This window comes from Macrosteles quadrilineatus, unplaced genomic scaffold (genome assembly GCF_028750875.1).
Source record: "Macrosteles quadrilineatus isolate MER2022 unplaced genomic scaffold, UCM_ALF_1.0 Scaffold_3__2_contigs__length_128488019, whole genome shotgun sequence".
Classification (NCBI taxonomy): Eukaryota; Metazoa; Arthropoda; class Insecta; order Hemiptera; family Cicadellidae; genus Macrosteles; species Macrosteles quadrilineatus.
In genome coordinates this window covers 122,531,465-122,555,063 of record NW_026542596.1, presented here as the reverse complement: position 1 = coordinate 122,555,063, position 23,599 = coordinate 122,531,465, and the positions used below count along the sequence as shown (strand labels likewise).

At 34.6% G+C, this 23,599-nt stretch overlaps 1 protein-coding gene across 1 annotated transcript in view; it reads left to right on the top strand.

The window, feature by feature from the left end:
• The first annotated feature begins 1,918 nt into the window (after nucleotides 1-1,918).
• The window catches only part of LOC128990245 (uncharacterized), a 52,669-nt gene continuing 30,988 nt past the window's right edge, over nucleotides 1,919-23,599 (top strand). The window contains exons 1-10 of the mRNA XM_054412553.1: nucleotides 1,919-2,018; nucleotides 6,649-6,799; nucleotides 11,138-11,254; nucleotides 12,295-12,508; nucleotides 13,705-13,873; nucleotides 14,389-14,579; nucleotides 15,448-15,528; nucleotides 16,632-16,828; nucleotides 16,987-17,151; nucleotides 17,910-18,094. Coding sequence (XP_054268528.1) covers nucleotides 11,212-11,254; nucleotides 12,295-12,508; nucleotides 13,705-13,873; nucleotides 14,389-14,579; nucleotides 15,448-15,528; nucleotides 16,632-16,828; nucleotides 16,987-17,151; nucleotides 17,910-18,094 — 1,245 coding nt within the window. The 5' untranslated portion in view covers nucleotides 1,919-2,018; nucleotides 6,649-6,799; nucleotides 11,138-11,211. The remainder of the gene's footprint in view (nucleotides 2,019-6,648; nucleotides 6,800-11,137; nucleotides 11,255-12,294; nucleotides 12,509-13,704; nucleotides 13,874-14,388; nucleotides 14,580-15,447; nucleotides 15,529-16,631; nucleotides 16,829-16,986; nucleotides 17,152-17,909; nucleotides 18,095-23,599) is intronic.

The window sequence follows — 23,599 nt, the reverse complement described above, 5'->3', positions numbered from 1 at the left end:
TAGCTTGAACTTCAAGTAATTTTTTTCATTAATACATTTTTAAGTATTATTTTGCAATTTACTATCTATTTCTGTCACGAATTAATCATACAGTTGTCGGTTTTTATGGAATTCTGAATTTTTTTCAATAACCGATAGCCCAAACTATAATTTTGTAAACATATTGTAAATTATGAATAATGAGTGTAATGTAATTCATTAAGTATAGTCTCTAGTATGGGAAATAAATCGTCTTACAAAACGATAGAAACCATTAAAACAATACTTAACTAATATCAGTACCACAGATGTACAGTGTAATGTGATTAATAATATTATCTACAGTTAGTATAAATTAACAAAATCGCCGATTTATTTAACTTTGCTTCTATTTTGCCTGAAGATTCAGTGCCAACGAGTGATTGTTCAGTTAAAACAGAGACATGTGTCAACAAGTTTTGGTGACTACACTATACATACATGAGAATGTACTCGGCGCTTGTTAACTAAATTTATGTTTGATACATGCAACTAATGAATAATAGTCCACATTGTCTCCGAACACCAACAAAGTACGGTATTTCGAATAGAAAGTAATCTAAAAGTAATAGATAAATGTAATGCTTTTGCATATGTGCACATACTGAATTACTCTAATTAATTATACTAGAGGTCGTCCAGCGGTCGAAAACTTGACCAAAATGTACCTAATGTACAGGATTCTCCATTTTCACCGCACGTAAAAACATGTGATTGGAATTTCTTCCATTAGTTAGATTTTCTGTTTATATTTTGTTGTTATTTCGTCACAAACATGGCAACCCATAAGGCCTATGTTATTTTTTTATATTTAAAATTCATTTTTGTGCCTATTTTTTAACCTATTTTAATTTATAAAGGGATTCTGCACCTAAAGGAAAATATCTTTCTAACAGTATGCGTAGATTTTCTCTGCGATACACACAAGCTGAGAAAAAAAGGTTTTAAAGAAACATGCTTTACTGTAATATTGGATAGATATGATTTGCTATTAGTAGCATATACACTTAATAATTTCCAATCACAGAAATTTTAATTATTGTCACTGATTATTTTTTAAACGATTGTTATGTGCGAGACAGTTTTTATTGTATCACTGTATTTCTCCCAGAGTCAAAGGTTTCAATATCAACTACCAACAAATTACGTTTTTGATAACATTAAAAAATTGTTAGCACACTGCAAAAATTTTTGTTCCTAGCTAGAATTTGTAGTATGATAGATTGATAGATGTTTTGCACCTATTAATATGAATGACTCGTGTTACACACACGTTTTTGATAATCGTTGCAAAGAGAAGTCTTGAAGTGAGTTCGCACGATTAACATAATACTCACGGTGCATTTATTTATCCTACTAGAAAAGTGAATATTTGGCTACATTTCAGCCAAACAGTTCATCTCTAGTAAACATTTTAATTTAGTGTTTAGCCCAGCACTTATGTTTTTCGATTTTCTTTTCTTTTAACACTGAAAATATACAATCGAAACTAAAATTTCATATCAATCACTTTCCCCTTGACCCTAACACGTACTGTATGTATGAATATAACATGTCATTTTATCAATTACATAATCTACGAGTTAAAACGACCGATGAATTTACTATCTGTCTAGACCGTGATAGATATTTTTTACTTTTGTGGTACAGTAATACGAATATTACAATTCATAACTGGCCATAAACATCAGATGACGCATTGTTACAATCTCAAACTAGTTTCAATCTGTGAATCGTTCAATCCAGAGCGGAAACGTGTAAAAAGCGGTGTTTTTCTGTTATTCAAGAGGAAGAAGCCTAAAATATCCATCACGACATGTGGTACCCTCAGCCTCCCGTGTTGTGTTTATTTGTAGACGTCACTGAGAGAGGGAGAGACCGACCAGCTCACACTAACAGCTGTTCTCAGCCTCGACCACGGACCAGCAGCTGGTGTATTTATTGTGAAGAAAAAAGACTACATACCAGGAAAATCTCACAAAGAACAAACCCTAAGAAAAGTCCGGAAAAAAATTCAGAAATGGATCCAGAGAATTTAGAAAATAACCTAGTATAACATCAACATGTGAAAGGGGACAAAAAACCTTCAGCTTTTGTTTGAAACCAAATCACTAATAGACAAAAGAACCTTATTATAAAAAGGATTTTGTTTAAATAGAATTGCCAAATACAATTTTTGTGACAATTTTCAAGTTTCAATAATACTTTTTGTACCGGTAAATGCTCATGTACAAAAACTAATCATACCTCTTATTCGAAAGATTATATCAGTCGGACATTTCCACAACAACCATCTTAAGGTGTGAATTTCAAACAAATAGTGCAAGTTTTTATTTTTATGATCATCTCACAAAAATGTTTACCATAAGTATATAATCAATGCTATAATCAAGTCTTGAAACAAATCTGTATTATTAAAACCGAAATAGATAAAAATACCCCCGCCGCAGCAAACCTGCAGACTTAGCGAATCTCCATCTGCCTGATTGGATTTTAACTAAAATGTCTCCTTAAAAATATCACATTTATTCCCTATTTAAACAGAATTAATTTAATGAATACTTAGGTTTGCTGCAACAGGGAGGGTAAAAAAGTTTTTTTTAATGTAAAATAATAAAAGTTACTGTGGTTTAGTAAGAAATTAATGTATTTTCCAAATTTGATCAAAATATGTTCATAAACAAGCAAACTACAACAGTTGACTTATTCTCCATAAGAATAACATGGGAATTTTAAAATTACAATTTTTTTTGAATTTTCTCCGTAACAATTAGGCGCATAATAACGCTTCAATATACTAAATTATTTGTTTTTTTAAGCTCTACAAAATGGTTTAAAATGAAATTGTGAAATTTTGTGTTTTTAGGGTCAAAAATGGGAAAAACCTATTTTTACCCCATAACACCCCCCATAAACCCCAGTTCCCATAGTCCGATCATGCTGGTTCGTGAACTCATTCAAGTTTATCCCGCCTTACACCTTCAAACCAAATTTTATCAAAATCTGGCAAAGTTTACTCAAGTTATCGTGCGGATGGACACACACATATATATATAGGGTGCAGGGCCGTATTTCTAAATAGGCTAAGTAGGCTGCAGCCTAGAGCGGCAAAATTTAGGGGCGGCAGATTTAAAAAATTAAAATAATTTTTTTTTACATGCAATATTATTTTCCTTAAAAATTCAAGTATACATGTCATTTAAAAAAAGCTTTTAGAATATTCATACATTATTATTTTCTATTTCGACATACGTATTATTACACAATCTAATATGTACAATCGCATTGCGCCAACACGCAGCGAGCGGCGATCTGGTGTTGGCAACACTGGAAGCTCGAAGCTGGCGACTCTCAGCGGGCTGCAGCTGGTGGAAGTACGGACCAGGAGCGGCAACCACGGCGCCGACGTGACAGCCGACAGCCCCCTCCCCACCACTGACACTTACACTACCATACAGTCAGTCGGTGTACACAATAAATTAAAATTAGTTATCAGTTTTGTTAGTCGCTCAATGAAATACTTGTATTGGACTATACACGAAGTTTTTTTGTCGTTGTAAATATTTCAACTAATAAACCAGTGATTCAAATAATTTCGTCAACTTAAATTTCACCTTGCAGAACTATCTAAATTTAATTTAACAATTTTCCAGTATTAAAAGATATTCAATAGCACAGAAATGTATACATTTCTTATATATAAGAATGATCTCAAATGTATTTTATTTTACGTAACATTAACATTATAAATCCAAAAATTTATGATACATGTTATTTTGTATAGTATACAGGTGGAGTTGATTGGTATGATTGAGTGGAATGATTATATAGTAATAGTATTCGTAGGTTATATTTTATGTTTGCACGTGTATTTTCGATCGCCGACTACCGAGCGGTAGGCTACTGTGCAGATCGGCAAAAATTAGTCTGTGCGCATGAATAACCAAATATTACCACGAGGTAGAGCGGGGGTAATTTTCCTATAAATATGTTTTCAGCAGTAAATATATACATATATAAGGGGCGGCATGAGGACTTGTAGCCTACAGGCGGCATAAAGGTAAATCCGGCCCTGATAGGGTGTCCCACGAAAGGGTTTAAATTAAACGTTTGATTTTATATTACGCGCCCATTCATGCACCGAACTTTTTGAAACTTTACACAGTTTACAAAGTAGGTTCTAAAAATATTCTGGAAAAATTTCAACTCTTTAACCTTAGTAGAAACAAAATGGCGGCATATTGAAAAACGTTACTTTAAAAACATTAAAAAATGTATTTTTGGTTTTAAAAAATATTTTTATTGTTACTTTCCAGGGCAATATGACTTTTAAATAAAAAAAAAACTAGAACATAGCCTAATGGAAAACTAAAAATAAATCAAATAACTAATAAATAATAATAATAATAATAAATAAATAACTAATAATAAATCATGAAAGTAGTTTTTATAGAAAGCACATTGGTAAATTTGTCAATATGCCACCATTTTGTTTCTACTAAGGTTAGTGAGTTGAAATTTTTCCAGAATATTTTTAGAACCTACTTTGTAAACTGTGTAAAGTTTCAAAAAGTTCGGTGCATGAATGGGCTTGTAATATGAAATCAAACGTTTAAACCCCTTCGTGGGACACCCGGTATATCTATCTAATATATAAAATTCTCGTGTCACAGTGTTTGTCTGCAAACTCCTCCGGAACGACTTCACCGATCGTTATGAAATTTGGTGTGTAAATTCTGTAGGTATGCGAATCGGACGTAAACTATTTCCCGTTTCGAAATTCTTAAAAGGGCTCCGCCCCAGTGGCTCTGGAGTTTCCCATGTTAACCTTATGAGAAATGGAATTAATGAATCTTAACAGCTGTTTCAATTAAACAAGTTGGTTCTGTTCTATGATGTTCAATAGCATTAAAGTTACAAGGATTACCAACAGGGTGCAGCACTATTATTTCTTTTACATTTATGACAACAGCTAATTTGCAACCAAAAGGTGAGTGAGCGTAGCGAACGAACTTCAACCTGGAGGCGAGTGAGCGTAGCGAACGAGCTAACCTGAAGGCAAGTGAGCGCAGCGAACGAGCTCCAACCTAAAGGTGAGTGAGCGTAGCGAACGAGCTCCAACCCAAAGGTGAGTGAGCGTAGCGAACGAACTTCAACCAGGACGTGATTGAGCGATGCGAACGAGATCATCTTGAAAATTAAACGTAACGGTACTTTCTTTCCATCGGTCTGTCTTAGGGGAAACCTATAACTTAGGCGATACGAAGTTCGCCGGGTCAGCTAGTATATATATATATATATATAAAAATTTGAACGAATGGTCTTTTTGGCCTCTGGGGACATCAAAATGAAAAAGTAAATCGGTCCCGGGCTTAGGTCTACCATGAGACCTACGGTAATAGCTACTTCCCTATAGGGAAATTCGCTAATACTCTGTTTGTAGCATTGATTCTGTTCCGCTATTTTTTACACCAAACAAATTGTATAATCCCCTAACAGGTTGGGGTTAGAGGGTGACTTATTTTTTTCAAATAGCAACCCCTAATGAGTGACCTCTCATTTTGAAGGGCTTGTCAAAAGAAACACAATGACCAAATCGGAGGTGAATATCTCACCCCCAAAATGGCGGGTATTCCAAAATGGGTGCTTTTTCACATAAATCAAATTTTGGAATACCCGCCATTTAGGTAGGGATGAAATATCTACCTCGGGTTTGCACAGGGCCGTCCGAAGGGGGGGGCAACCGCAAGTTGCCCCGGGCGCTGTGGCTGAGGGGGCGCCGCGCAGCGGCTATTTGTATTAACATAGTATTAAAATATGTGAATGTGACTATTACTGGGGGGGGGGGGGGGGCGCCAAACCACATTTGCTCCAGGCCGCCGCCAACCCTAGGGACGGCCCTGGGTTTGCATAATTGTTTTTCTTTTGACAAACTTCAAAATGAGGAGTCACTCAATAGGGGTTGTTATTTAAAAAATAAATCACCCCCATCCCCTACCCTGTTAAAGGGGTTAAAAAATACTGTTGATTTAAAAAAAATTGCTGAGCCTATGTTAACAATCAATTCCACAAACAGAATATTTCTAATTATTACGGTTTTAAAAATACAGATTTGTTTCCATATTTGTGAAATTTGTGCTTTTTCACATACAGTCAATAAAATCTTGGAATACCTGCCATTTTGGCTAGGGGTGAGATATCCACCTCGGGTTTGCGTCATTGTGTTTCTTTTGACAAATCCTTCAAAATGAGGGGTCACTCAATAGGGGTTGCTATTTGAAAAAAATAAGTCTCCCCCTACCCTGTTAGAGGGGTTGAAAAATTTTTTTTGATGTAAAAAATTACGGAACTTTTGTTAACAGTCAACGGGAAATTTGCTTATATGAATATGAATAATACAAATTCCAGGAATCTGTAAAATACAGCACTTGTAATCCTATAAAAATTTACACTACTTCTATGAGAATAACAATATGAGATATTAAAGAAAACTTAACAAACCAAATGTCAAGTCACCTTCATATATTTAGAAATCTTTTAGCTTCCCCATAACACAATATTGTTATGAAAAATGATTAACATTGAATGAAGTATGATTAAATAAAATAATTTGATTGTTCAAACAAACAGGTGATTGGTTCTTCACCAGTGAATCATGAAGGTAATCTGCTGTACCTTATCTTATCTCGGGATGATAAGAGATAAGTCACTTTGTCAGTCTAGGTGTGGTACAGTAAGTGGGACGTGGGACAAGCCCTGAAACTGCACCAAACTTACAAAGGTAAGAGACAATTTTTATTTTAAAACAAAATACTTTAGCTAATACAATTTTGTGTAGACGAGGATTTTGAAATATAAGTAACAGTGTAGATTAGCTTTGACTATAGTCAATGGTATTAGGTAAGTGGTTTACTAAGGATTCAGTAAACATGGTTGATAAGAGGCTTAAATGTGGAAGAGAATCAGAGAGGTATGGTGGAGGGAATAAAATACTTTCATTTCCTCCAACATTATATTGTTCATCTGTTATATAACTTCCATTTAATAATTGGATATTTTACAAAATTAATAATCTTTCAACAATCGTCGGAGAACTTCACAATATCACCGCGATTGCTGAGAAGCTCCACCCACTTCACGTGAGGGACGGAGGTTTCTGGGGTTAATTTGGCCTGGGTCCACAAATACCCTAAACGCGGTACATATTATAGCAAGATTTTTCTTACATAAAAAAGCAAGTAGTTTTTGTAGCATTTTTCAACTGCCAAGAGTTTGTAGTGGCCAGAAACAATAGCCCACCTCTTTGCCTTAAGACATAAACTACACGTGTTGTCTGTACATTAAGGTCAATAAGGTCTCCATCGAGTTAGTTCAACTCAAGACTTTTGGATGCTTGAACTTGTTTAGAGAGGGATTCTATTGCGTTTAATAAAGAAGCGTTACCTGAAGAGACTGCACAAATACCAGGTATTGAAGGAATATCAGCCACCTCCACGATCTTATCCTCAAGTTTGGCCAGTTTGTCTAAGGATTCAAGATTAAAGAAGTTCAAGTTTTAAGATGCTCAAGTTCCATATGGCTTGTGAATGAGGAGGGAGTCGTCTTAGCCACATTTGACGAAGCATGTTGCCCTGAATGGGTGTCGAGCACGCAAGAGACCTAAGATGCCTCAAAAATTGGGAAGGCTTCAATCTCCATCACTCACCACTCAGCAGCCGCTGCATACATTGCTCTTCGGATGCAGAGAGGCGTTCAATCAGTTTCTTCTTTAAGTGTCCATAGTTATCTCCTTGAGGAGAGTTTGTTATAATGTCTTTGACCTCAGCAGCAATTCCTGTGTCCAATATTGCGAGATCACGTAATGAAACTTGGTTATTCACGTGTCGTCGTTGGTTATTCCAGATACTTATAAGAAATTGTGAGTCAACTTCTCAGAACCACAGACTTGGTCTTTCAGGTCAAAATGGCAGCTACTCTGTCGATCAAAATATTTTGAGAAGTGCTGGGTTGTCTGATCCGTTGACACAGTTCTTCATTCGCAGTTCTAAGTTTGGCGAGTTGAGTTTGCAGCTCTTCCAATGACATCGTTATTAGAGGAAATACAAAAGGATAAAGCTCTTTAAATAAAATAACACTCTTTAGATAACAAATCACTTCGGGGTCACCATTTGGGTCGTGGTTGTTCGTGTCATTTCAAATAATCTTACGACCAAGCAATAAGTATTTCAATAGAAGAGTTACAAGTGTCTACATTCCTATACAAAAATCCCAATAACAATAATAATCATAAGGGTTGCTAAGCGCTAAGGCAACATCAGCTGACACTACACACTCAAGACCAATTTTGAGGTCTTTACTTCTTCCGATACTATTCGAGCCAGTTACCACCCCTATGGGACTATTATTTTTCTCATAGTAAACAAAAACGTTTTTAAAGAAAATTTGTTTACCCCCATCAAGTATAAGTCACGTTCTGTCATCATTTTCTTTGGTTTCAAACACTACTATAAGGTCCAACACCAGTTGACGAAAGTGAATGGAGTAGGGTGTGCGGACAATTTGTCTAAAGAGTAGATGAATTTCGGGTTTGAAAAGTTCCTAAACATTTGCACATTGTTTTGCATTATGTTGCCTGGCTGCAGTCATTCATCAGTCTCGTCAGAGGCATTCATCAAAGTTGGAGAAATGTTGCCTTCGGATTGCAGTGTGAAGCCAACAGGATGGATTTTGTCTGGCTGAGTGCAGTGTTCTACCATCAGTTAGTTGCAGCTATTGTCTTCACTAGCCAAGCATTGTTTTGTATGGGACACACCTCTCCCTCTTCCACTTCTCTTCAAAACACATTCACTCATGTCTCTTCATTGTTAAACTCAGAGTCATGACGAACTTAACACATAGTTTTACTGTTTAGCCGTTTCCCTATATTTTGATACATCCGGTGGTAATTGTAGTTTAACTCATGTAAAAGTTTACAATTATGTTTAGTAAGGGTTTGGAGTGGTAAAAAGTGATTTGTGTTTCTATTAAGAGATTTCATACTGCCAAAACTGAAAATAAGAGTTGTGCATATTCAGACATTGTTTACAGGTATGATACAATTTTTTATAATCCTACTACTGATAAAGATAAAAGTCTTTACTAACAAGTAGTACTACATAAGAATGAAACTGACACAACCAACGTTAAAGAAAGAGATTTCTATTCACCAATTGGCTAAAAAAAAATCAAATACATATAAATATATACTGTATATATATAATATTTCTTTCTGAAATGTTAATCATAACATAACCAAACTGCAAGACATTCCATCCCCATGTTAAAGTTGTTGCTAGTTTTAAAATCAAAATTGTCATAGTTGATGTGAGCCGCTGACAGATTGTGCTGATCTATTACTAAATTGCTAATTTCTCAACTAATCATTTTAGACTTTGAATTGCTTGTATACAATTGATATTATGCAGTCTTACCGGTACCTTAGCAATCCTATTTTTTTTTATGGGCTGTCTACTTCTGTATCCAATAGTCAATATATTAGTAGGTATGAAATATGTTTCACACAAAACTTTAATCTAAAATTGACAAAACAACCACTTTCTGTTATTTTGACAGTTTGTGACATTTTACTAAACCAAAACTATTTTAGAGATATCACAGTCCAATTCCAATATTTTATTCATAAGAAAACACGGGGAAAACTTTGAGGGGCTTTATATTTTAGTAGCTAAAAATTATTTAGCAATACTGTATAACTTTATAACTCTCGCCACACACAACTTAGGCCTATAGGTAAATGGAGGTAATAAGTTGAGTCAACACTTAACCCACCATTACTCTTGGATGGGAGTGTTATCTATGTTTGATATAGGTACACTGAGAGATAGCACCTGCCAATTATTGATCTGCTTGGATGAACCAAATCGAAACAAAAACAATTGGTTGATTTTTAATACATGTGTTGCGGAACTTAAGTAGGTACCTCTTTTCCTCCCTAGGTAGTAAAAAGTGTTTTACCTTATCGATTGTTTTAATCGGTTGTAGCTTATTGTTACATTCCTTTCAATAGTTATACATATCAATAGTAAAATGCAGTGCTCGATTTGTAAAAAAATGAGGTGCCGGAACTATAACCTGTGATTAGAAACTATTGATGTCAATATTTTTAATTTTCTGAAAAGAGGTACTTGAACTCCGTTTTGCCGCGTTCCCCCCCAAAATCAAGCACTGGTAAAATGAACAAAAACACAATTATTTATTGTAACAGACATAATTTACTAATTAAAGTACTTACTAAACGCTTTTTGGTATTGTAGTTTTTTGTAGTATGTTTGTTTTAATAACATAGTTTGTAATATGACATAGGTGCAATATTACAAAAAATTTAGGTAGTTCACCAAAAAAGCAAAAGGTTTTTTCAACCCTTGCTCATTTTTATTTCGTTGATTTATGAAACTTGGGCTGAGGTCAAAAAGAGTCACTCTACGCCTTATAGTCTGAGATTTACAAAAATATTTAATTTCCAATCTATCTAAACACATGAATTTTTGTGTCCCAAACAATAATTAGCCCGTCCTAATAAAAACCGTTCCTAGCTCAAACAGGAGCGTTATTGTATTAGGTACAAAAAGCAGTGATGATACCAAAGGGGGGGGGGTGGCTACAGGGTTTGTACACAGTTCTAGATGTTAAAAAGGGCTACAAAAAGTCACCAATCAGGTACATAATTACAACATTTTAAAGGGCTACAAAAAGTCACCAATCAGCTACATAATTACAACATTTTCTGGAGGAGGACCCCCGGGCCCCCCTCTTTTACCCCTCTTAGCTCCCTCCTTGTCAAGGTCCATCACTGGGTAGCTGATTAAAAAAAAAAAAAAAACTACCTATGCTGACAACTTCAAAAAGAGTTACATAATTAATTAACTATGGAATAATATTTTATTGTTAAAAACAAGAGGCATAGGGTGATTATTTGCACTGTGATGAAAAATAATTGTTCACTAGTTGTCACAACATAATACAACAAACAACAACAAATACAAAAATTAACTTTAGTTAATTACCAATCAGCACTTGTTGACATTGATTAACAAATTAAATTATAACACAACTTGTTTAGGGGCAAACAGGACCTGATCTTGTACCAGCAAGCGGTCATCAATCTTTTCATCACTGGTCAATACAGACTTGAAAATGACCTTCTACAGTCTTCTCCTCTTTGCAGCAATACTCTCAGGTAAATGGTTCAATTTTTGTGTGTTAGGTACATAAAAGGTTTGATAGTGGTTTACATTGGTACGGTATAGTTGTACCAAATCAATAAACATATTAACTTTTACCATTCACTTTTGAATAAAAAAACAAAGGGGAGATGGACAAAGTCAGCAGTGACAATTAAGATGAACGACCTACGATCAAGAGTAATTTGATAAGATTTTGTTAAGTTTAACATTGTAGCACTCTATGTTTTAAGCAAACCCCAGACCAGACATGGCTGCACTTCTCGTACCAACTTAAACTTGCAAAGTCATGTAATAATTCTTAACCCTCCAGTAGACGCACGGCTATTAGTAACACCAGTACACGAGTGCGGACAGGCATTCCGCATCTTACTTCTTACTGGGAACGCTCTTTTACATACCTAATAAAGTTCATATAGCATCAAAATTTCAAATAATCCAAATATAGGAGAATAAATATAGATAAATTTCAAAATAATTAGAACTATTTTAAATTGAAAATGTCTTGTTGAAAACCAATCAGTCAATCGCTGGCTTCGTTCTTCATCCTCTTGAAACATGACCCACCTAACTTTACACTCTCTTAGCTCAAGGCCAACTGGCGCTAAGACGGTCAAAACACCACCATTGTCCTTAGGTAGTGGGGGAAGGTAGATGGCACGTCATGTCATTCGCTCGCGGATTCACTTATTTCGGCGCGCTTTTTCAAACGTGCGGACTCTGAGTCAACGGCGCGTGTACTGGAGGGTTAACCAGATTCCAAAATATGTTTAATACCGTATAGACAACTTCATAAATACAATTTACCTATAACTTAGTTACTAGTATGTTTACACTTATAAATTTTGTTTTAAAATTTTTTAAATATATTCACGCTAACAATTATTTGAAAAACTTTGTTTCTGTATCCCTCCCCTAAGGAGGAGCATTGACCACCCCCTGTAGCTCTGCAAAGGGTGGAGAACATTACAACTATTGTATATTTAGCACAATGGTTTACTTCAAAGCATCCTTTAACTTCAAGTTTTATTTTAAGCTCCTCAGTTAACCCATGGACAGACAGACCAGAGTGGACTACAAGCTGTCATTCCGGACAGTTTAGTAGATTGTTACCGCAACTCTACGTTACTTACACGAGAAAACCTCCCACCGATGACACTAAACACTCTCCTGGCAATCATCCGTAAACTGGAGACTCTACCTGGGACATTCTTGGACATGAGGACTCTCTCCACACAGATCATGACCAGGTAGAACAGACAGTGTTATGGTACCTAGACTAGATTTGTGAGGAGATCAATGTGGAAACAGCAACAGCTTGCTAAAGCTCAAGTAATCAGAATCCATAAATTCATTCCTGAGAAAAGTCTTTTTTTATGGTTTGAATCTGAGAGCAGCTGTTCTTGGTCAATGGGCTGTCAATAAATGGTCGAGATTCGATCATAAAACAGCTGAGTTTATTCAGCATCAAAGCTAAACAAGGCATCACACTCCATTCTACAATATTTCTGCATTTTTATAATCTGCTTTAAATACACACCAAAATGTATGACACGGTCTCAAAGAATTAATACATAAAAAATAATATAGTTTATTTTCCTAAAGGTTTAATTGGAAAATGAAACATTACCGGAACAAAAATTGATGTAATAATTCAATGTTGATCTTTGGTTTTTTTATTATGTTCGAACTTAAAAACTATATCATTAGCTACCAATATTGGTTTATTTTAGTCAATAAACAGATCAGTGGACTACTTTACATACAGTAATTTAATTTCAATACTTTTTTTACAACTTTATCTAATCGAGTTTTCAAAGCAATGAGAACTGTATGACTATCAATATCTTTAAGCAGTAACTCGGTGTATGATAAGGAGTAATAGTAAGATATGAAAAGGAGAGTTACTACAAGACAAGGGAGTAAAATCTATAACAATTTAATTAATCAATAACTATATTGAAAACCTTATAAATTTATCTACTCTTATACCATTTTGTCACCCTACTACCAATTGAGATGTGGACGCCACCATTGACTATAGTGTTTATATAGTCCGAGACCAACTAGGTGCGTATTTTAACCCAAATATTAGTGAAGTATGAAGTGTGATGATGATCTGTAGCTTTGCTACTATGACTATAAGATCAGCTCTTTCATTAGCCAAGATCATTTATTTAAAGCCCAATGGTCAAAGAAAGTTTTGGGTCCAGTTTTGAAGTTTCAAAAAGCTACTGGCTTTTCTCAGGATCAAAACGGCGTCCTTTTGATAGTTTGGCGAGTACCTCAGCTACCCAGCCAGTTACTGTATGACCTAAATGTTCATACTGGAGGAGGTTATGACACTAATAATTTTTTACTATTTCTACAAAAATAAAGAAATAATATGCCTATAATCTTTCTAAATATGTTACTAAATTTTATTTTAACTTTTACACATTTCCAGTTATCGCCTCGATGGTATTGAGAGGAATCCGGACATTGCACCATCCCCTTATGTTGTACCTTATGGACCTTCAGGAAACCAATTTTACCGGTACAAAATCCTTATGGATGGGTTGATACCATCAAGTGGCAATACTTTTCCAGATACAGCTCTAAGGACTGAAGAAAAGGTATTTTTCACTTCAATTTTAGAGTGTCAAGTTTTATTAGTTATTCACAACTTATTTTTTAACACATTGAATGAAAATATCTCTCATTTACTCAATATTAAAAATAAAACAAAAAAAACAGTAATAGCAAAAATCATTTACACATTTAATTTTTTCATTTGGATTTTATGGAGATTAGAGTCCATATCAGGTAACTAATGTCAGATGTCTAATGGCAAGGATTAATTTCAAAGAAGAAGTATTAAAATGTTTAGATGATTACAGAATAAGAAAATATGAAGAAAAAAACATCATTGTAAGGGTTTGCAATCTCACAGATAGCTTTAAATGTCATTCCTGTGCAGCTTTCAAACTTGTTATCAATATTTTGTGTTTTTAGCTACTGTAAGTAGTTTAATATGATGTTTTAATATGTATTGTGCATTTTATATCAGAAGATAGTATTAAGACGAGAGTTATTCTGAAAAAATAGCTGTTACTATGAGAATAGACATTCACACTATTGACGTCTGCAGTGTGCCCTTCACCTGATGTTGAGTTCGTCAGTTGATCGTAATGAGAGAGGGGACGAGAGTGTAACATGTAATCAGCTGACCAACTACGTGCGGCCAAACTACGTCCGTCCCAACATATGGAACAGCCGCATCCCTCGGGACACTAGAACCTACCAGGAGGAGGTGGAGATACTGGCAGGACATCATAAAGAGTATGTGATAAAGTATAAAGCTCACATAGTAGCTATTAGGATGTCCGGTTGAGAAAATCAGCTTTTTACTTTCTTGTCTCTTATGGAGAAAGTATATTTGCCAACATTTTTGAGTTTGCGTCTTGGGTGGAAATATTTTTGATTGGATAACACAGAACCCAAAAAAGCTTTTTTTGGAGTGACGGCTGAGTGTGTGGATGTGTGCAGGGCTACAGACAATAGTGGTTGGATTTTTATGAAATTTGGTATGTATGGGTACTAAGCCTACACATGTACCTACATGGTACTATTTTCAAATTTCTTTGTTTTGTTACTTGGACTTTATGTTCTAATTAATCAGAATGAAATGAGAAAAAAGCTTTTTTTACACATGTCTGTTATAACTGTAGAATTTCAAGTTGATAGAGTTTTCAAAACGTCTAGTGTGGTATACCATATTAATAAAAAAATAGTAACTTCTTCATAAGATTACCCTGTATATAGTTAAAAATTAAAAATTAAATTTAACTTTTAATTAAATTTAAAGTTAAAAATGACTTTTAATAACCATTGTCTTAATCAATTTTAGTTGCCATTTTGTTGTTGTTGTTGTGCCAAGTTGTTTGATTTCTATTTTCTTTATGTTAATTGTTTAGTTTTGTCAAGACCTGTAAAATCATACCAAAATAGACAATACTTCCTATTTGAAAATTTTGAGCTACCCCCCACCCCCACTGGTAAGAGCAAAATTTTCAAAATTAGCCATCATTATTGTAGCTCCTCATAACTAAGAAGGTTGTCGCAAACCGATTTCATATATCTGAAATAGTTGAAAAGTTAAGATGGGGTGCAAGTTACTTTTCAGCCACTTATATTTATATTGTTTCAGACAGCAGATGTCCAGCAGATGGCTTGGAGGAGCCTACAATGGGCTTTCATGTCCTCTAGAAACTGGTGTTGTGAAGACAAGGTATGGTATCAAAAACAAAAACGAAAAAAGTTTCATTGACTGTTGAATGATATAGCATAGGGTCCTTATGGTATCTTGCTTGTAGGATCGTATTCCTTGTTGATTGATGAAAATCTGGAATATTTTTAGATTATTAATGAACTATCGAACCATGATGTTCAGTAAAAGACTGAATTTGATACTGTTGGGCTTATTTTTGAACTTGTACCAATGTTATTAATAATCTTTTCCATTTTGATAACAATGTCTATTAACTGGCCTCCATCAGAAGTTTAGTGAAAAAAGTTACAGTTGTAAAAAAATACCTAGTTTAAAATTGTATTAGTTTGATAAAACAATGTATTATTAAAATTAAATTTGTGTTATATATCTTAGATGATCACCTTTGCCATTGTCTTAGCTTAGCTTTGTTGAAAGAAGTGGCCATTAGACAATTCATATGAGTAGTAGGGAAAGAACAACCGAAAGTCATGGGGTTGAATTATGAATAAACAAAACATTAATTTATTATTGTATCCCTATAAAAGTGAGAGGGAGACTAACCCCTTACCTCCAATAGCCGCCTCTGATCATAGATTAAACATAATCTCTTAGTAGATTTGTCATCCTTATGGATCAGCTGAAGAAAATATTATATTGTTAGTTCCCTCCGGTGCCAATAGGATCGTGTTTTTATTTACAATTTCTTTTGTGTTATTTCAGTTATAAATAAAACCATGTTCAGTTAAACAAAACTATCCTAATCATAAACAATAACTCGTCCTCTAATTATACAGTATAGCCAAAAATTAAAGCACAAATCATGAAATTAACCGTACTATAATATAAACTAAATTTCGTCAACACTATAGTGCCCATTGTTACCAACATTAACTAGATATGAAAAACAAGTTTCAAATTTTACAATGGGATGAGAAGTCCGTTGTGTTGGTTAGTCTATGCTCTGATTAAAAGTATTTTCGTTGTGCTTTGAGTTGAATGGTATCATAATCCGCATAAAATCTGCAAATGTCATTGTTATTAGTAATTTAAAGATACTTTGATGGCTTTCAATAAGCCACAGTAAGTTCATAATATTTACCCTGTAATTGCACTGTTTTAAGGTTCGGAGCAGTCAAGTTTGGGTTGATAGTGGGAGGAATCGCAGCTGGACTTCAATCACAGTCTGTTAGTCGTAGGAACTTGATCCTCGTGGCTAAAGCCAATTCTCTTCGAGGCAAAAACTACAAGTTTCCCCGACTCTACGGAGTTTCTGACAACAATCCAAACATCAGTAACATCTGGGCAGCCACATTATCAGGTGAGTAAAGAGACTTAAATGTTAAGTGTTCATCCTGGCTAAGGAAACAGCTGATCGTAGTGAGTTACAAAGCTACACTGATCAACTCATTTTACAATCAGCTTGCATTCAGATGTGCGCCACCGTCTCAAAGTAATGTTTATGATAATGATTGACAGGTGAGATAGGAGAGGTGGCGTTGTTGCAAGGACCACTCAGCTCTAGTCAGATGAGGATTGGTCTCAACGGAGGTTGGAACGACTCAGTGTTGCCGAGATATTACTTCCTACAAGAAGACAACAAGGACGCTCTCACAGACACTGACATACGCGGCGCTGTTGACGGTAAACATACAACATTCTTAGACACCTACCTACACACCTACAGACACCTATCCTGTAGAGGCTTTAGATATTTTTACAATAAAGATGTTAAACACCTTGAGTATCAAAGTCATCTAAATTTTTTGTTGAACTATGGTTTTGACTTTCAGGATAGCTTTATTTTCAAATATATAACATGTTATGAACCTTGTCCGTCCTCTTATGAAGTGTTCCGACAACTACTACCATAGACAAAAGAATTAAATATAGACCGTCAGCTGTGTTGTGGTTACCATAGGTTCTGGCGCAAACCGCTGGGAGCGCCATTTAGTTACGGCGTACACGCTACTTAACTACATGGCGCTCCTGGCGGTGAGCACCGGAACCTATGGTAACCACAGCACGGCTGACAGTCTATATTTAATTATTTTTGTTATGCTACTACTCTTCTGTCATAAGACTCATTGTAAAATCAAACATCAAATTAGTCGATCTAGTCCAACATACATCTTCATTAATAAACACACACACCGACTCATAACATTAACATTAAGAACTACTCTGAATAGCATTATGTCTGCTGTGCAACCTGAGTTAGTTTGTCTAGTGAATTAAAGTAGTTGGCCTAGCTTTTATTTCCTCTGTTTTTAAAAATCAACGTTATTTTGTCGATGTGTGTTTATTGATGACAAACAGCATACACGCCTTTTATTTAGGAAGTAAAAGCACCATTTTAACTTCTTGGACTATTTCAATTAGCGTCGTAAACTCTGTTGCAGGTTTGATGTTGGGTGTCAATGCTCAGTCTTGGAACAGCCTGGTAGGAGGAGGAGGGAGGCTCAAGTTATCGCAGCTGATTGACATGTTCTACTCAGAGAGAGGAGTTCTCAACACTAACATCAGAGCTTGTCAGAGAGTGTCTCTCTTCCAGAGCATGTTCTCTGTGGACGATATCATGCAACAGGTGGGAAATTATATTTAACAAAATTTGCTAATGCATTTGCAGAAATTAAAATTTAAAAAAATGTTGAATGAATATGGTTTTAAATCTGGGTTATTCTGTCTACAAAAAATGTAAAAAAATAATTTCAAACAATTGTACTCATAGAGTTAATGATTTATATAATTTGTGGTGCCAGAACTACAACCTTTCCAGGGCTACCATACCTCCTTACAAAAAACCTCCTTGCTCTCATAAGTTACCACAATACAATAAAAAGTAGTAAAGCAATACAATTTGAAAGCATTCATTAGAAATAGGTTTAATGATGAAATACACCGTGTAAAAGCATAAAATTACACTTTAAATAAACCTCATTAGAGCAAGAAAGGGAGGTCCCAGGATGTCACTGATTTCTGTCTTTAATTGAGTCTTCAATCTTCGAACAAAACAATTAGGGAAATATATCAATGGTGGAGGGATAAAGACGTTTACTGCAGTTTAGGTTTGCTCTTGAAACACGAAAACAAAGAAAGAAATGAATTTAACTCAAGGATGCAGTTGGTTTGTGATAATTAAAGCCTGTATCTGTACCTCTTCTTTCTATACTTTGGCACGAATATAACTTCAGAAAAAATTTTGGATGTGGTAAAGCAGTGCTCCAAATCTGTGGTACGCAAAAGCAATTGCAGTGAGTAGGGGGCTTTGGTCACCCCTGGGTCCATGACTCAGCAGTTTTTAAAATTCTGAATTGCAGATTTTAAATTGCATGACTCAGCAGTTTTTAAATTGGAAAAGTTTGTCTTAAGCTTTAGGAACATCGTTAATTTATCCATCCAAATCTTAGTCATGGCATTTTTATTTTATTTTTTGTAATATATTCTTATTTTGAGTTGGTAGTTGTGTGACTATGCACATGCTGGAAAAGTAGCATACTTAATCTTTCATATTGTTGCTGCTGTTCCCTCATTAATTTGTTTACTTCCCGTTTTAGAGTTCGGACATTTACGGCATCAGTGTCGTTTACACCATCACCTAAATTTCGTATTTGATTATTAGAAGCATCGAAGCTCCCAGGATTGAAAAGTTCGTTTGGACTCTTATTCTTCATCAAACAATGGTTTTTTAAATAACTTAGATTTATAGCATCATTATCTAATGTTGGTTCTCCAACATTTTGCAATATCCGATTCTTCATGTCGTAATTACCACTAGGAGTTAAGATTAAGCTCTCTTGGGATTGATTGATATTTTCTTTCCGAAGAACATAGTCTTCATGACGTCCGAACTTGTCTACACTCATTTTTGTACTGAATCCTCAACACGTGTGAAACAGTAATAAATACTTTCTTGAAATTAGGTCAAGGTCATTCAGAGTAATTTTTAAAAAAATAAACATATTGACCTAACGAATTAGGTCAATATGTTTATTTTTTATTATTTTTTTTTATTTTTTTTATTTATTTATTTTTTCTTATTACAATTGTCACACATACCATTTTCTAAGAATACAATGTCTAACAATAATAGATGTTTCAAATTTACAATTAATTATTTACAAATTTACAGGACTAGAGTAGTTGAAGTGTTAATTCTGTCGAGTTATTTCCTGTTTGACCGTGAGAGACAAGACATAGTTTTCCAGCTTCAATCGACTCCACATCTTCATTTTGAAGCAATGTAACAAATCACTTCGGAAGATAAATTTGAAATCGAGGCATGTCTCCTCCCTTGTAAGGCGCTTCACTTAATGCTGCAACGATTCCATCACCAACAGATGTATCCACTTTTTTCATAAAGTGAATTATGTACTGTTTCTTTTCCTTCAGCTCAAAGCATTTTTTAATCGGTAGTATGCTTGATTTTGATTGTTGATTAAATAAATCCACCAAGGTCTGCAGTTTTGAGTCAGCCATTATTTGTGTTGAATGATGATATTAGGGATGTTGAGATAATACTGTTGAGCTCCTGGCTCCAAAACTCTATTTATGCATATACCCCCACCACTCTATCCCCTCCACTAAGGCTCACTTTATTTCACTTTCTAGTGTTGCTTTTAAACCATAAGCATTAGATATGGCACAGTTAGAAAATCTATGTTTGTTGCATCTAACACCAATGCATATTCCAGGAAAACTTTGCTCTTTTTTTCTCATAATGTTATAAACTGTTGCTCTTGAAGGGACATACAATGATAAAAATTCACACTTTTCTAAACCTGATGTAAAAATAAACTTGTACTTGCTACAATATTTTATCAGTATGTTTTCAAGTTCGCTGTATTCCACAAATCCTTCATGCCATGATAAATGATGGAAGAATTTCGAAAGCCACTTGTTGGTTCTTGAATTCTTTTCATTAAGATTATGAAATGGAAACGGTGCTTTAAAAAGAAAGTAGTTTGTTACGCCAGATTTTAGATCTAAAATAACTAATTCTTTCACTATGTATTCATCATTGTTTCCTCTGAATGCTTGAAACTCAATTACACAAGAGTTGTGTTCAGATAAACAAGAAAATTCTTTCCATCGGTACTTTTGTGCATCCATCATGAATATCCGTATGCAACTGCAATTTTGCACAGTTAACTTCAATTATATGTGTTTCCCCCACCACTTGTTAAATACATTGTGTAAAAGCTTCTCTGTTTCATTAACTACTTCATAATCATTTCTTCACTTTTTATCTTAACTGATTCTTCTTCCATTACACTCAAGTCATTTATTGTGTTTTGAGGGAGTGTACATATCAAGTTACGGAACAGATAAACCTCTTGTGGCAATCTGTTGTATATTGAATTATCTAACGGGCTATAGATCAAAGGAGTGTCCTGTCCATCTTCAATCGTATTCACCAAATAATCTTTAATTGTTGTTTTAGATGACTCTAGTTGGTGCATGTATCTTTCAATAGCAGGTATAGAATTAATCAATATTTCCAATTCATCTCTGTTAAGAAGCACCTTATCATCGTGGGATGAAAGGTTTCTAACTCGTACAAATAAATCACCACGAACTTTAATATTACCATCTTCAATATCAGAACTTTCCACAGTTATATTAGTTTTCTTCCCATATACTTTGTTAATGAGGTAGCAATGAATTAGGTGTATGGATTTGTTAAAAGAGTTCCATGAATCTTCAAAAAATGTTATTTGTTTTCCTCCATGATTGAGTAAAACACCTGGTGAATAATCCAGAAATTTACAAAATCCAACCGTAACATTTTTGTTGGTGCATACGGATAAGGGATATACAATGCGCAAAAATATTTCACTCAACATGAAAAAAGGAATGCACTCTTGTTGTTTTTTCATACGTTTGTTTGATGTTTTCTTTTCAATGATTATTTTTTCTTGTTGGTTATTTTGGATCATTTCATTGGTATTGGTTGTATCATCTGTGTTATCTTCATTGATTTTTCTTTTCAAATTTTGCGTCAACAAATATTGTTCATTGTTAGAATTTTCATGATCGTTTTCTTTTAGAAAATAACTGTCGTTTTCCGACTCGTTTTGTAAATTTCCGAAAACCTCCATTTTGTTGAAACCGATGTTTCCACGATGAATGTGCTTTCAAGTCTGAACCTTTTCATGTGTGTCCACTCATATTTATACCGATTTCAAGATATTAGGATGGGGATAGGTGTCATATTACAACACTTTTTTTACAATCCATGTAAGCGGGGTGTATGTGACAATTGAATCATGCAAGATCAAACAGTAAGCCGTAGTGTTTGCAGGGATATTATCTTCAAACTCTAGTTCCAAACGAATGTCAACTGTTGATGATTTTAACGATTCATTTTGTTTTGAACAGTCAATAACAATTATTGGGGCATCGGACGCAAACATTTTAGGGTCAAGCAGGGGTGAGTTTGTTTTTCCATAGTAGGATGATTGAAATCTTGCATACATATCATACAGTAGAGAAAATCTGTTTTTTGTAAATGTAACATTTAAGTTGTCATATGGAAAAAACTGAGAATTGAGAAACAACTTGACATTTGTAAGATTACAATGGTCAAATTTTCCTGCATGTTTAGTTATTTCATTTCTTTTTCCAGTTTGCAATGCAAATATAACATATCTTGGTTTCTCTAGTTGAGTAGAGGTTTTTATGCTCCATGTGTGTCTTTGTGTAGTTGGGAGAGATGGGTATTCGTGCATTTCCCAACTCCTAAAGGGTAACACAATTTCCCGGTCCGAATTTAACTGCTTCAGAATAGCTAAGCGATGTTCATCAGCTATTTTAAGATGAGGTACTCTCCAAACAATCTTATCTAGAAAAACTTTCCACTCCAATTTATCTGAGGTTGTTCCATCAGGTGCAACAATCAAATCATTGTTTGTTGATGAGCGTAATAAAACCAACTCATGTTTTATATTAATTATTATCCTTTTATAGTCCTCTGTAAATCCAAGTAGCATCCAAAGTGGCACGCAAAAATCAAAGTATCCATTGGACGAAGGTGTAAAAGAGTTATGAGAAGGTAGTACCCAACCAGATGTATGTAGACTATTAGTTTCCTTGGATGATAAAGAAACAAGGTTTTTTAAAGTACTAGAAATGCCTACTCGCTTAGTAGAGTCTACTGTAATCCCTGATAATTCATACCTGATTTCTTCGAATAGATACGACATTGGATTGTTAATAAATGGCACAGTTGAGCCTGCTGTCATTCCATCTTTTTTAGTTACCCTACCTTCTATGTATAGGTAACTTTCACAAGGTAATGTGTAAGCATCCTGTTGTTGAATTGGTATACGAATTTCATCGTTATTTCCAAATTTTGATGAAGCGTAAGGATGATGAGTGTGGTACTCTTTTTCCCAAAGGCTCTCGTCGAACAGAGGTCCTTGGCGAATGTTCAATACGTCCATGTTCACTTACAATCAATCCAATTTCTTCCAAGAAATTTATGTTTTCTCTCGTTAACTGGTTGCTAGTTGCTGAAGAAATGAGAGGTTCCTTTGGAGACTCTCTTCTTATAAAGCTTAGCCCCATTGATTTTTTTCTTTTACGTTGTGGCTCTAATGTGCAGCCACAATGATATATCTTCACCTCTAAAGTCCACAGGGTTATCGTCTTGATCTAATATGCTCACCTCAATGTCTGAAATAGAAGTGGTATTTAAAGGCAGGTACACGAGGTTATGAGGTTTTTCAATTATTTTAAATCCTGGTGCAACAGTCGGGTAAAATGTGTGTAAAATATGGTGGTTACCACCGTTTTTATACGATCCTTGTACAATATTACACATTATATTTATTGTATTCACTTTTATTATATTTACTGTATCTGGACCGATATGAGTTTTGTTAGGCTCCAGTATTTCAGTCGATGGGGGAAATCCTAATAACATTCCCAAAGACTTTGGTTGTTTAAAATCAATGTAAAACCTTGATTTAATTTCTGTTCTTAGTAAACTATTATTCGCTTTAATTTCAATATTTTCTTTCCCCATTTTCTTTTGTAGTTCCTCATTAATGGATTCAATTTCATAAGAACCTGTGCCCAACGTAACTGT